The following is a 12264-nucleotide window of genomic DNA, read 5'->3' as shown; positions in this document are numbered from 1 at the left end:
TAACCTGTGACCAAAACATTTAAGAAGGCTGTAAGGTGGCCTTTTTCAGAGGCTTTCTGTCGTACTGTTTCTGTCGTAAGAGACTAGCAATGCATCAGAGAGCCTGTACACAGTGCCCAGGATTTCCCAAGGGGGCACACGGTACTGTGAGAAATCATTACAGAAATGCAGGGCAGCTGACAAATGGGTCCCCGCTGCTCCGATCCGTCATCTGCTAAAACTTCTGGGAACCGCATGCCCTTAAAACGCAGCCATTGGAGGGAAGGATTAGGAGGGGAAGACGGGGGCGTAGAAAGAAAGTGCGAGAGAGCGAGAGTTAAAAGCTCTGTATATAACGGCTGTCCAAAAGTGCGCAATTATAAAGGAAAAGATGGAAAGGAACACGCAGTTGCCATAGCACTGTTCCTACACTGTGGACATGCTTTGCAACACGAGGACAGACGAGAGTACAGGAACACCGGAGAGATAAGGGGTGAGAGATTGGGAGAAACAGCAGGTGTGAGATGCACAGTGGGAGAGGGAGAGAGGGAGAGAAAGGGAGGGAGCTGTCCCCCTTCAACGGCCCTCCTGTGGGTTCTCAGAGGTGTTTACTACGGGCCGCTGTCTCCTGCCAGACACCGCGGATTGGCGTGGCTAACAGGTGGAACTGTTTCTATCTCTCACTCGGCCGTTCACTGGGGACGCCACCTTTTCCCGCTAGTATCCCCCTCACTACTGAGCACGTCCTCATGTTTATGTACAGGTCTGCGTGCATACGCCTGTTCATGTGCCTGTGAGTTTTTGTTTATGTAAGCGTTCGTTCGCGCCGACTCTTAATAATTTTCTCCGGCTTTCAGGCGAGCTGAAGACAGCTTCAGTTCTGGACCGCGAGAAGACCCCCAGGTACAGGCTGGTCGCCCAGGCGACGGACGGAGGGGGGCTGTTCTGCCGCGCAGAAATTGCTCTGAACCTCCTGGACGTAAACGACAACCCTCCGGCTTTCTCCGCCCCCTACTACACAGCCAGCGTGTATGAGAACACAGGAACCAAGGCCCTCCTGACCCGCCTCCAAGCAAACGACCCAGATGAAGGTGAGTGAGTGATGGGCGCTGTCTCTTTCTATCCCCTACCTCAGGGGGAATTTACAGCAGGGTGGGTGGGCCAGCTCCCCACATCCAAAGATAAGAAAACATCCATTTAGAATCATGTTATATCATTGCTTTTTTATATTACTGCCTATCTATGTAATATAGTACATTTCACCTTGAAGGATTTAAAATACTTGGTGAAACCACATACTAGCTGTATCCAGCAGTTGTGTAAAAGTACACTGGCTGTATTTGAAAACAGCTGGCAGGTATCCTGAAGAGTATTTGTCAAGGCTGATTTACTAATGAACATTCCAATCCATACATTTATCAGATTTACAAATAATCCATGTGTTGTCTGACAGCCCACGTCCTTAAGAGTGCCCCTTCGGGCTCCGGAGACATTGTGAGTTTGAGCCAAGATGCTACCGAAAAAAGAAAAAAAAAACATGAACGCAAGACCAAATGGTTTGAGCGCTGGAGAATTTGTGAATGCAATTAAATAGAGCTTAATGTCTTCTGGGTCATTACGTTGAGATGAAGTGAACGGCTGCCAAGCCATGCTCTGTTCAGCTCCTCTCTCCCTCTGGCACCTGGGCTGCATTCTCTCACCGCGAGATATTTCATTACCACGGCATCCTTCATCTCTCTAACCCCCATCGCCTCCCCCTCCCTTTGTACTGAAGGTAAGGGGGAGAAACGCCTCTAACGCCGCGGAACCCCGGCGTAATTTAAAAGTGTGGTGACACAGATTTCACAAGCCAGTAGCTGCCTTATGAAAATATTCCCCTAAAGCTAATGACATTGATGTAGCTGCTGCCAGAGACTGGAATTCTTCAGGAAAAAAAGTGCTGTGTTCGTTTTAAAAAGTCTAATTTGTCACAAGGCTAAGATACGAATACTGGACCGGAAAAAGAAAAATACAGTGTTACTCCACTTTAAAAGAAAAAGAATGCTGGTCTCCAAAGTGCCATGCTTTTTCTTTTAAATATTTAATTTAAAATCTAATTTAACTGAAATGCATGTGCATATATTTGTTTTCAGCTGACTTAGGCGTGTAGACAGGCAGCCTAGAGGAATGGGAAAAGGGAGGGAGAGGAGAGGAGGCTCTGAAGAGAAGAGGGGAGTGTCAGCACGGAGTTAAAGCCACCGGGCTCTGCAGTAAGCCCCACACTCCTTTCTCTACCCCCGCCAGGTATCAACCGCAAGGTGGTCTACTCCCTGGTGGACTCAGCCGACGGATTCTTCTCCATTGACAAATCGTCGGGCATCGTGGTCCTGGAGAAGCTCCTGGACCGGGAGCTGCAGTCCTTCTACAACATCACGGTGCAGGCCTCAGACCAGGGCGTGGGCGTCAAGCTCTTCTCACAGGTCAACGTGACCATCACCGTGCTGGACATCAACGACAACCCGCCGGTGTTCGAGCGCCGCGACTACCTGGCCACGGTGCCCGAGGACGTGTCCCTGGGGATGGAGGTGCTGCGCGTGTATGCCGCCAGCAAGGACATCGGCACCAACGCCGAGATCTCCTACAGCATCCGCTCGGGGAACGAGCGCGGAAAGTTTCAGATCGACACGGCCACGGGTAAGAGAGTACGAACAATGCAGCCGTATCTTCTCAAGAGGTATTATGGCCTTTACTGAAACCCACTTGCTGGACACAATGTATTGTTATGGTCTGTGGCCTACCTTACTGGCAAACAGCCTTATTAAGTGAGATTTAGGTCTCTTTCAAGTCATGTTTTTCATTTCTTTCTGTATTCCCTGAACTCAAAATATGATTCAACTCGTAATGTATTGAATACAGCCCTGAGAGCTCTCACAGTTTTATAATCATCTGTACTATTCACAATAGTACAATCAAGTTACAGCAATTATCGGATGTATTACCACTGACCTGGGGAGAGCACACTATTCACTGCACCAACAATCATAATTAAGGTTAAAAAAAAAACCCTTTTCTCATTGAAACAGGCACCATCACAGTCTCCAAGGCGCTGGACTTTGAGACTTGCAAGGACTATTTTCTGACTGTGGAGGCCAGGGATGGGGGGACCCCACCCCTCAGCGCTGTGACAACGGTGAACATCAACCTGACCGACGTCAATGACAACGCTCCCATATTCAGCCGAGACGTCTACACCTCCATCATCAGCGAGGACGCCACCATCGGGGAGTCTGTTGTGCAGGTAACCAGGCACTGTCTGCTGAGGCCAGTTAGACCCGCAAAGTCAGTTCAACAGATAAATAAATCACATTTGCTATTGTCCATACACATTTCGCGTGGGCACAAAATGCTTAAGGAATTAATTTTTGTACGTATGTGCCATCAAGACAGCTAAAGGTAATTTGTTTACGGTGATGCAGAGACAGCCACTGATTGCAGGATGGCTGCCATAGTTTGGTGAAAGTACATTTGATTGAAAGGAATCATTAGTGCCTTGTTGAATAACTCCACTGGGGGTCCTCTACCCGCACTATCACTGACTTTTCAATCAAGCAATCACGCTAATTTGACTTAATCCAGCATTCTAAAAGGAATTGTCACAGAGCATTTCACAGAGTGAAATGTGGAAAAGCAATGCAAATTTGCATCAAACAAGAACTGTAAATAGTGGCGCGTAATATGATGGCAAATATAAAATCCATCCTATGATAGGTTTGTGAGATATTAACTGTGATCAGCTACATTTGTTTATGGAGATGTTTTCATTACATAATGCTTTATTATAATTGCTATACTATAAAGTGTATATACCATTAATGTAACTCTTGAAATTTCTTTTGGAATAACTACATTGTTTGATTGCTGTTGTCTTATTGATAAGTAACGTGCCAAATTGCCTATTTTCCACAAGAATGCCTTTGCTAATTTTTTTTAATGATCTGTTGTTTACTGGGGCTTTTCTCCAAGACGAAACAAAAACAAAAACACAGACAAAAACCCACCATAGTTTGGTAATCAAGTTTGCTCAAGGACTGAGTTCAGTGATATCTCACAGTTCTTAAAGGTATCTACACAGTGAAGGATTCTGAGAAAAAAGGGCTGTTTGATCGCAGACCAGTAGTAACTGTAACCGTTCCCTCTCAGTTGACAGCGGAGGACGTGGACAGTCAAGTGAACGGACAGATCCTCTACTCCATTGTGAGCGGCGACCGTGAGAACCAGTTCTTCATTGATCCAATCACAGGCCTAATGAAGGTCAATAAAGAGCTGGACCGAGAGACGGTAAGCCCCCCCCTCCCCCTCCGCACAGCAAACACTCCGATGGGCTGGCAGCAGCAACGGCGGCCATCAATTCTTTTTTCATTTTGTCAAAACCTGCAGCCCGCTGACTTTTTGGCGCTTTAAGTGTTTTTAATTTCCGGCAGACGAGAGCGAGGAGACACCACGCACATCTCTGAAAAAAAAAATCCCACTTTGAGTGATTCAAGTGTTAAGGGCTTGTTCTGATTCTCATCATGAAGAATTTATGAAAGCGCCGCCTCTGCGAGAGAAGGGACCAGATCTGAGGCCATTTTTTTATTTCGGGAGTCGAAGTCAAGCAAGGGAAGGCAGGCAGTGGGGGATCAAAGAGCTTACGATTAAAGCGGTTTCAGTTATCAACCGAGTGCAGAGTATTTGCGCAGAGCCTGATTTCCAGGCAAGTTGTTTTATTCATTGTATCCCAAACTTCATTGTGAGGACTTTTAAATAAATAAATATAGGAGAGCAGCAGGAGTTGACAAGTACAGTACTAGTACAATCAAACAAAAATTCTTAAAAGACACCTGAGAAACAAATAAAACATAGCTAATATTTAATTAAAAGTGCAGTGTAAAATGGGCTGGCGGTAATAATGTACCAAGCAGGGACACTGGTTTATCTAGGGCACTTCTCATCTGCAATTCAGTCATCCTTCAGCAAGAGGTCGATAGAGCCTTCTTGCCAATCAGTTATCACATCGCCCCTTACTACTAATCTACATCAGTTGACACTAATTAAGTGCAACAATGAGTGACAGCAATGTTCCCACACTGTCACATGCTGCTTACTTTTGGAGTTCATGTGGTCTGTATCTCAAAGATATCAGATGTTTTGATGCACTATGTATTCATTTGACTGTGCTGTGAGTCTGTTAAGCCAGTGTTTGCCATTCATTTAGGTGGACCTTATTGAATGTTTCATGTATTCTTATCTCTCTCCTCTCAAAATGGTGGATAATTTTAACCTCAAATTTTGCCATGTTCTACCCACAACTTGAACGGTGCCCTTAAAACCCTGATGTGTCACAACTCCCACAGCTGTTCCAGCACAGCAGTCTTGGTGTGAGTAGGAACTGAAGTACTGGGAATGGTACTCTAAAGCAGAATATGGCCCATTTGTTTGGCATAATTCTTCACTACTCTAACAAATTTGTCAACTGGCCCAAATGCTATTATGAGGGTTGCAATGTGAGAATTGCAATTTGAATGAATTGCATTTGGAATCAAGTCTTTTGAGGGTTTTATTGTATGCTTTCAGCGTGTAACTTGCATTATCCGAGACAAATGTAGTTACATTGTTGAAATCAACCTCAAAGTTCAGTAGGCATGGTTTGATGCAATCTGCGACTGAGATGTAATTTGCAGCATCAAGATACGCAGTGTCGGCAAGAATAACTTTAAAGTGGGATGTAATTGATTTTCCTTGCGGAACAAATAAAATGTGTGAAACATAATTGTCTGTGCCATCTGTTGACTCCTCTGACAGCAAACATGCTATCAGCTGACTTCAGCAGCTCCAGTATTTCTTACATGTATTTAAAATGCATGCACTTTAGGATTTGTCACCTTTTTTTCACATGGAGTATTTGCACTCAAAAATCAAGACCGCAATGAATGTTTGTGTCACACACCAAGCGTGGCACCCCGGGGAGGGAGATGCAGCAGTACTGGGCAACACCGTTGTCTGTTGCATGGAGAGAGAGCGCACCAACACAAAATAAAATAAACCGACCACTTCACCCTTCCCCCTCACGGGTTCCGGGCAAAAACAATAAACTAAAATAACAAGCTAAAATAACAAAGACAAAAGAAAGTAAAACAGAGCAGCAACTTTTCAGTTCCCTGCTCTGTAGCTGACCCGCCTTCCCGGCCAGGTCCAGCTCCTCTAGTATCCCAGCTAAGAATTTCCTTTTTTTTTTCTCTTGACTTTTGTGCTCAAACAAAAAAAAAACGAAAATCAAAACTGCGCTCTCAGTGTTAGCTCCCGCTCTCAGCCCTGAACTGTGGAGAGCAGCACACCTTTAAGCACGTGGCTGATTAGCCAACGCCGCCCAGGTGCGTGTGCTCTCTCCACCAGCCGGCGCAGCTGAGACCAATCCTCCTCTCCGGCGGACCGACTGCTGCAGTTTGTACATCTGTATATGCTGGTCTAGTGTTGTTTTTTCTGCCCGTTAGGGTTAGTTTTAAAAAAGTGCTAAATTAATGGACTACATACAGTGCAGTGTACTGTTGTACCTGGTCGCTCGAAGACTTTTTGTGTTTGACATTCCATCCTTGTCACATTCCTTCCTCTACTTGGCATATTGCCTCAGCTAATTGCTTTTATGAGGGTCACCATTGATCACTAATTGTCTAATTAGTCAGGAGATTGTAAAAAATCTAACGCCTACAGTGCCCCAATGGGAATTTAGAATATAATGCAATTTAAAATTATTTAATTGGTGTCAGCTGACATTTTCATAACATTTTCATAAGTTTCAGTGGTCCGTGCAGTAAATGATTCATAAGAGCAAGCAGCCATTTTCTCTGGTTTAAACCTTTGCATAGAACCACTGGAGGTGCTCTTTTTAGAAGCAATCTCCTATTTGCAAGACACAACAGAGAGTCCATTAGCATCATGTGATGGGTCAGCTAGGACATTTAAGGGTGTGAAGATTGATGCTCCTTAATTCCCCTGTAGAAGCACAGCATCAGTGGCCCTGTTTGAGGGCTCTTCGGAGACTGCACGCTCGTAATAACAAACAGCCAATTGTGTCGAAATCCATACAAATTGATTCCATGAACCTTGTTATAGCTTTGTGGGATTAAATGATGCTTAACACCAGTTATTTCCTGCCCTCTCTGTTTTCCCCCTTGCTGTTCGATTAAATGTCCTTTTTTTTCTGGCCCTGAAGGTGTCCACCTACTCCCTGGCTGTCAGGGCACTGGACAGCGGCTCGCCCGCCATGTCATCCACAGTGATGGTCAACATCGATATCTCGGACATCAACGACAACCCGCCCTCCTTCACCCCGTCCAATTACACTACCGTCATTCAGGTAGCCTCGCCTTTTCAATAGCTGGTAGTCTTCTCCCTGCTAGAGAGGTCGAGATTGAAACAAAGTTTGGATTGTATTTGTTTCTAGGAGTCATCGTGATCCTCTGAATTTAAACAGCAATCACGGTGTCACAGTGAATTATGCATGTTAAAGTATAGCATTCAGATTTATGAGCTCAGCTACAACACTGCACTGGCCATATATCTTCAATCTCTACAACATCAACTTCTAAGAATAAAATAAGCTTTACAAATGTGCTGCAGGTGATCAGGTATGGTGCACCCGTTCATTTTGTTTATGTTATAGTCTATATTCTTGCTGAAGCTGTGGAATATCTGAAGATTATTCCATTCTCTCAACGATGTTTCAGTGATGATGACATTGGTACCAGTTCTTTTTGGCTTCTACATGATTATCCTCCGGTTTCTGTTTTTTGGGAAAACCAAAAATGCAGAGATACTCTTCAAAAACTGCAGATATTTGCTCATTTCACTGAAGCGCTGGTACATGTTCTCAGTATTAATTGGTTTCTTTTTTCCGTAATGACCTAGGCTTTACACTGAGCCGAAGAAGTGAAGTTGAGCCTTAATTGATGTCAAGTAGTTCAGGGGTCTGGGACTGTGAGCGCTGAGCCCCCTTTTTGTGTTAAGCTGCCGTTCTGTTTTCATTACTCCTCTGCCCCCCCACCCCCCGCATCTGCTGCCGCAATAAGCTGCTTTTTATGGGGGGCTGTGAGGAGAATAAAGCTTCACTTCAAAAGCGGGGTTTTTATGTTTGTCGGCCATCAAGATAACTTTGGAGGCGGAAAAAGTGTTCTGCCAAGGGGTCCCTTGTGGTTAAGCTGCTCTCCGAATTCCTCTGCGACTACAAAAACTAAAATATTACATTTTTATCATCAAATACATTTCAATATAGTCTTAAAAGGAAATAGTAACAGAGCAAGTTATGGTTTTTTTTGTGTAAAAAAATCTCAAGCAAAGTTTATTTTTTTTTATTTTTTTATTTTTTACTGTGAACTGGGCCAGAATGAGATGCCTTTATGTGAGCTTTCCCATGTGAGCCATGAGACAGGATTGCTAAGCCGAACTGTGAACAGTAAAGGGTTCGAAAACTAAGAGAAAAGTAGGCTAGCTGCCTCGCCAGTGACAGCTGCCAAACTGCATATCTACATTTTCATTTCTCTCTCAACGTGAGATTTTGCTCTCACTCACAGGAAAACAAGCCCGTGGGCACAAGCATCCTACAGCTGTCAGTCACAGACAAAGACTCCTCCCACAATGGCCCCCCCTTTGAGTTCCACATCCTGTCTGGGAACGAGGGCAGCGAGTTCACTCTGGACCAGACTGGCCTGCTCCAGTCTAACCAGGTCTTCAGGCAGGACATGGCCACGGAGTATGTTGTACAGATTCAGGTGAGGCAAGCATGAAAAAAGCTTTCCTTTCTTCTTCCCATGGATGCATTGCAAGCGAATCATGTGTAAAGTGAAATAACAACATTCAGTGGTGATGGCTGGATTCATATATTTTTTTAAATCACAGTGATAGGTTACAGTTGATATTGTAAATCATTTCCATTTCTGCTGTTTTCCACTTCTGCTGTTTTTGTCATTTTAATTAAATTGTAACCCAATTGGTCATGTAATTTTCACCCTGAGCTTTTTTTTTTTTCATTTCAGACATTGCATACAGATTTCATTTTTAAAGAATCTTAAGATTGCTGACAAGTTATGTAACATTTTCACAATAGCAAGGAAAAAGCCCTGTACCATAATCAAAAATAGCCACATTACCATGGTTACGGTAAAGAGTTTCTATTGGTTGTAACTGTAACAATGGCATGAATGCAGTAGTTCATGATCATGTACCCTGATGGAATAGATTCAGTGACAAATTGTATTTCCAAACCATGCAAAACAGTTTCAAAAATAGTTTGAAATGTATTGATGTTTTCTTATGCTTAAAACTAGTCATGGTTTTTGCAGTTGTTCTAGTCATTGTTCTCATTCACAAGGGTGATCTCAAAGATTCCTCACAGTTTCTGGCTATGTGTTCTCAAAGAGTCCTCACAGTTTCTGGCTATGTGTTCTCAAAGAGTCCTCACAGTTTCTGGCTATGTGTTCTCAAGGAGTCCTCACAGTTTCTGGCTATGTAGAGCTTCCTGTGCTCTCTAGAGGGCAGCTGTCAGTCAGTAGTCTGATTTTTCCTAGACACTGTCTCGTCCGCCCTTCCTCTCTTTCTCTTGTGAACAAGAGCCTCTTCTCCTTATACAGCTCCTTATATGCAACTGCAGGCCGGGTCATCAATAGATCCAATCCTGCTTCTTTTCAGCTGTTCTGTCGATGTAATGTTCAAGCATGAACAGGCAATTGCAGCACCAGTCAGAGGTGCGTAACGATCACTCTATTGGTGAGCTGATCTTTTTTTTCCTTCCTCTGCCTCTTAAAGGCCCGGGACTCGGGGAAGCCACGGCTGGCCTCGACGACCTTCGTGCTGGTGCGCGTCATCGAGGAGAGCCTCCACAAGCCGGTGGCCGTGCCCCTGGAGATCCACATCGTCACCATGGAGGACGAGTTCCCGGGCGGCGTCATCGGGAAGATCCACGCCACGGACCAGGACGCCTACGACGTGCTGACCTTCAGCCACAAGTACCAGCAGAAGAGCCTGTTCAAGATCAGCCGGCAGGACGGCAAGATCATCGCGCTCGGCGGCCTGGACACGGGCAGGTACCAGCTGAACGTGACGGTGAGCGACGGGCGCTTCTCGGTGGCCGTGGACGTGGCGGTGCACGTGGAGCAGGCCACCGCCGAGATGCTCCAGAACGCCGTGACCGTGCGCTTCGAGAGCGTCGCCCCCGAGGACTTCGTCAGCCTCCACCTGCGCGACTTCAAGCGTGCGCTGCGCGCCGTGGTGGCCCCCCAGAAGCAGGACGCGCTGCACGTGCTCAGCATCCAGCCCGTGCCCGGGACGTCCCAGCTGGACATGCTGTTCGCGGTGCAGACCACGGGAGGGGGCTTCTACAAGGCGGCCTACCTCACCCAGAAGCTGAGCACGTCCAGGAGGCACCTGGAGAGCGTCCTGCGCATCTCGGCCATCCTGGATAAGAACTGCTCGGGCCTGGACTGCCAGGAGAAGCTGTGTGAGCAGACCATCGTGCTGGACTCCCACGCGCTGCTCACCTACAGCACCCCCAGAATCAGTTTCGTCTCTCCGCGCTTCCATAGAAACACGCGCTGCACCTGCAATGGTGAGTGTCTCTCTCTCTCTCTCTCACACAGAGATACACTCACAAGCACAGATATACACTCAGACACATGCAAGGATAGCCCAGACACAGAAATGCATGCACACATACGCACATGCACACACACACACAAGGGCAGATGGACACAGTCACACTCTGTGCAAACACCGAGTCACAGACATGCACACTCAGATACATACACACACGCTTATTCACATACAACTGGAAAATGCACACATTCACAGACACAGATGCTTAAGACACTCACAGTCCCTGGCATGCACGTAGACACACACTAACACAGACACGCATACAGAAGTGGTTAGAATAGCAGAAGACAGCTGGGAGAATGTATTTAATGGCCAGGATAACAGACTTGGTTCCTTCAGCTAGATTCTGGCAGTGAACAAAGAGGTCAGAAGCAAGGATAAGAGCATGCTGTCCCATCGCAGTAAGACCAGGACCACAATGATACAGGGGGCACTAGCAGCCAGGTAACAGGAAAGACAGGTCTTAGCAGCTGAATGTAAAACTACAAGCACTCCACCATTTAGTGGGGATTTACATTTAGCTTCATGTGGTTTTAATTTACATGAAAACTTTAGTTTGCATAACATGTATCTCTGTAACCCTGTGCCAGAATCCGAAAAGCTAATCCCCTAAAATGAACGTGCCAATAGCATGGTTCACGGCAGGGCAGTTTCCTCAGACATGTGCAGTGCAGGCAGGTGCATCAGCTTAGGTCTTTGACTAGAGTTGCTATCCTGCTGTATTTTTCGTATAGTTGATGTCAAACTCCCATGGTGCTGTCCTCTGATAGCGCACCGCTCCTCTCGAAGGTTAATTATCTACCCCTTATCGATTCACATTTTCACAGGATTAGACATACTTCGGCGACTGTTAACTTCCACAACAAATCAGCTCCCCATTACTCCTCTTCTGTTCAAAACGGTCATCCCCTGTAATATGAAGTCAGAGAAAATAAACTCATTTTACTTCAAATGAGTTTGTTCAATCGGGTGCAGCTTCGCTCGTGCTTAACATCTCTTAAGCCTGTGCCACTTTTCAGATGGCTATTTTAAGGCTGGATCGAATAATATTTAATATTTGCCCTCTTCACCTCCTGGTCCCCACAGATCACGTTCACTGTTTGCGCGGATGGGCTGTTGTTCTGACCCTGGTGAGGAAAAACAATGAGAACCAACGCGTAGTGTGTTCCAGTGGATAAAAGCAGGATTAGGATTTTACACCAGCTGCACAGCTTGCTGTTCAGATGTATGCAAAGGGCTGATTGGTTAAATACAGAAAAGAGATAAATATGTTCTGTGTTTTATCTCTGTTATTATTTTTGAAAATTATTTATTTTTGTTTGTTTTTCACAAACCTTTGAGGGGGGATTAGTGGGAAAAAAAATGCATATTTCTCTACTGTTTCATTTTAATTAAATTAAATCCCCTCGCATGCTATTAACTGAAGTCAGATTGAACTGTGGTTGGGTACTGCCTCCTCACTCCTGTTGCTCTTACATCAGTTAGATGGATTTTATCCAAGAATCTGTTTCAGATCAGCTAAAAACAGTGGGAGTGATTGATAGCAAAGTTAGATGCAATGAAGGCTGTTCGGAGCAGGTGGTGAAGTTTTCCTGCACACATAAATTGAGGTATTCAGGTTTC

The 12264-nt window shown here is 45.3% G+C and overlaps 1 protein-coding gene across 7 annotated transcripts in view; it reads left to right on the top strand.

Annotated features, from left to right (window-relative positions):
- Positions 1 to 12264, top strand: part of fat3a (FAT atypical cadherin 3a) — a 203289-nt gene that overhangs the window by 170281 nt on the left and 20744 nt on the right. For all 7 annotated transcript variants that reach the window (XM_064303695.1, XM_064303702.1, XM_064303700.1 and 4 more), the window contains 7 exons: positions 837 to 1070; positions 2263 to 2652; positions 3042 to 3256; positions 4159 to 4296; positions 7208 to 7351; positions 8565 to 8762; positions 9796 to 10594. In XM_064303695.1, the coding sequence (XP_064159765.1) occupies positions 837 to 1070; positions 2263 to 2652; positions 3042 to 3256; positions 4159 to 4296; positions 7208 to 7351; positions 8565 to 8762; positions 9796 to 10594 (2118 nt within the window). The remainder of the gene's footprint in view (positions 1 to 836; positions 1071 to 2262; positions 2653 to 3041; positions 3257 to 4158; positions 4297 to 7207; positions 7352 to 8564; positions 8763 to 9795; positions 10595 to 12264) is intronic.

This window comes from Anguilla rostrata, chromosome 12 (genome assembly GCF_018555375.3).
Source record: "Anguilla rostrata isolate EN2019 chromosome 12, ASM1855537v3, whole genome shotgun sequence".
In the NCBI taxonomy this organism is placed as follows: domain Eukaryota; kingdom Metazoa; phylum Chordata; class Actinopteri; order Anguilliformes; family Anguillidae; genus Anguilla; species Anguilla rostrata.
The sequence above is the reverse complement of the archived record's forward strand: the minus strand, read 5'-3'. Positions and strand labels throughout refer to the sequence as shown.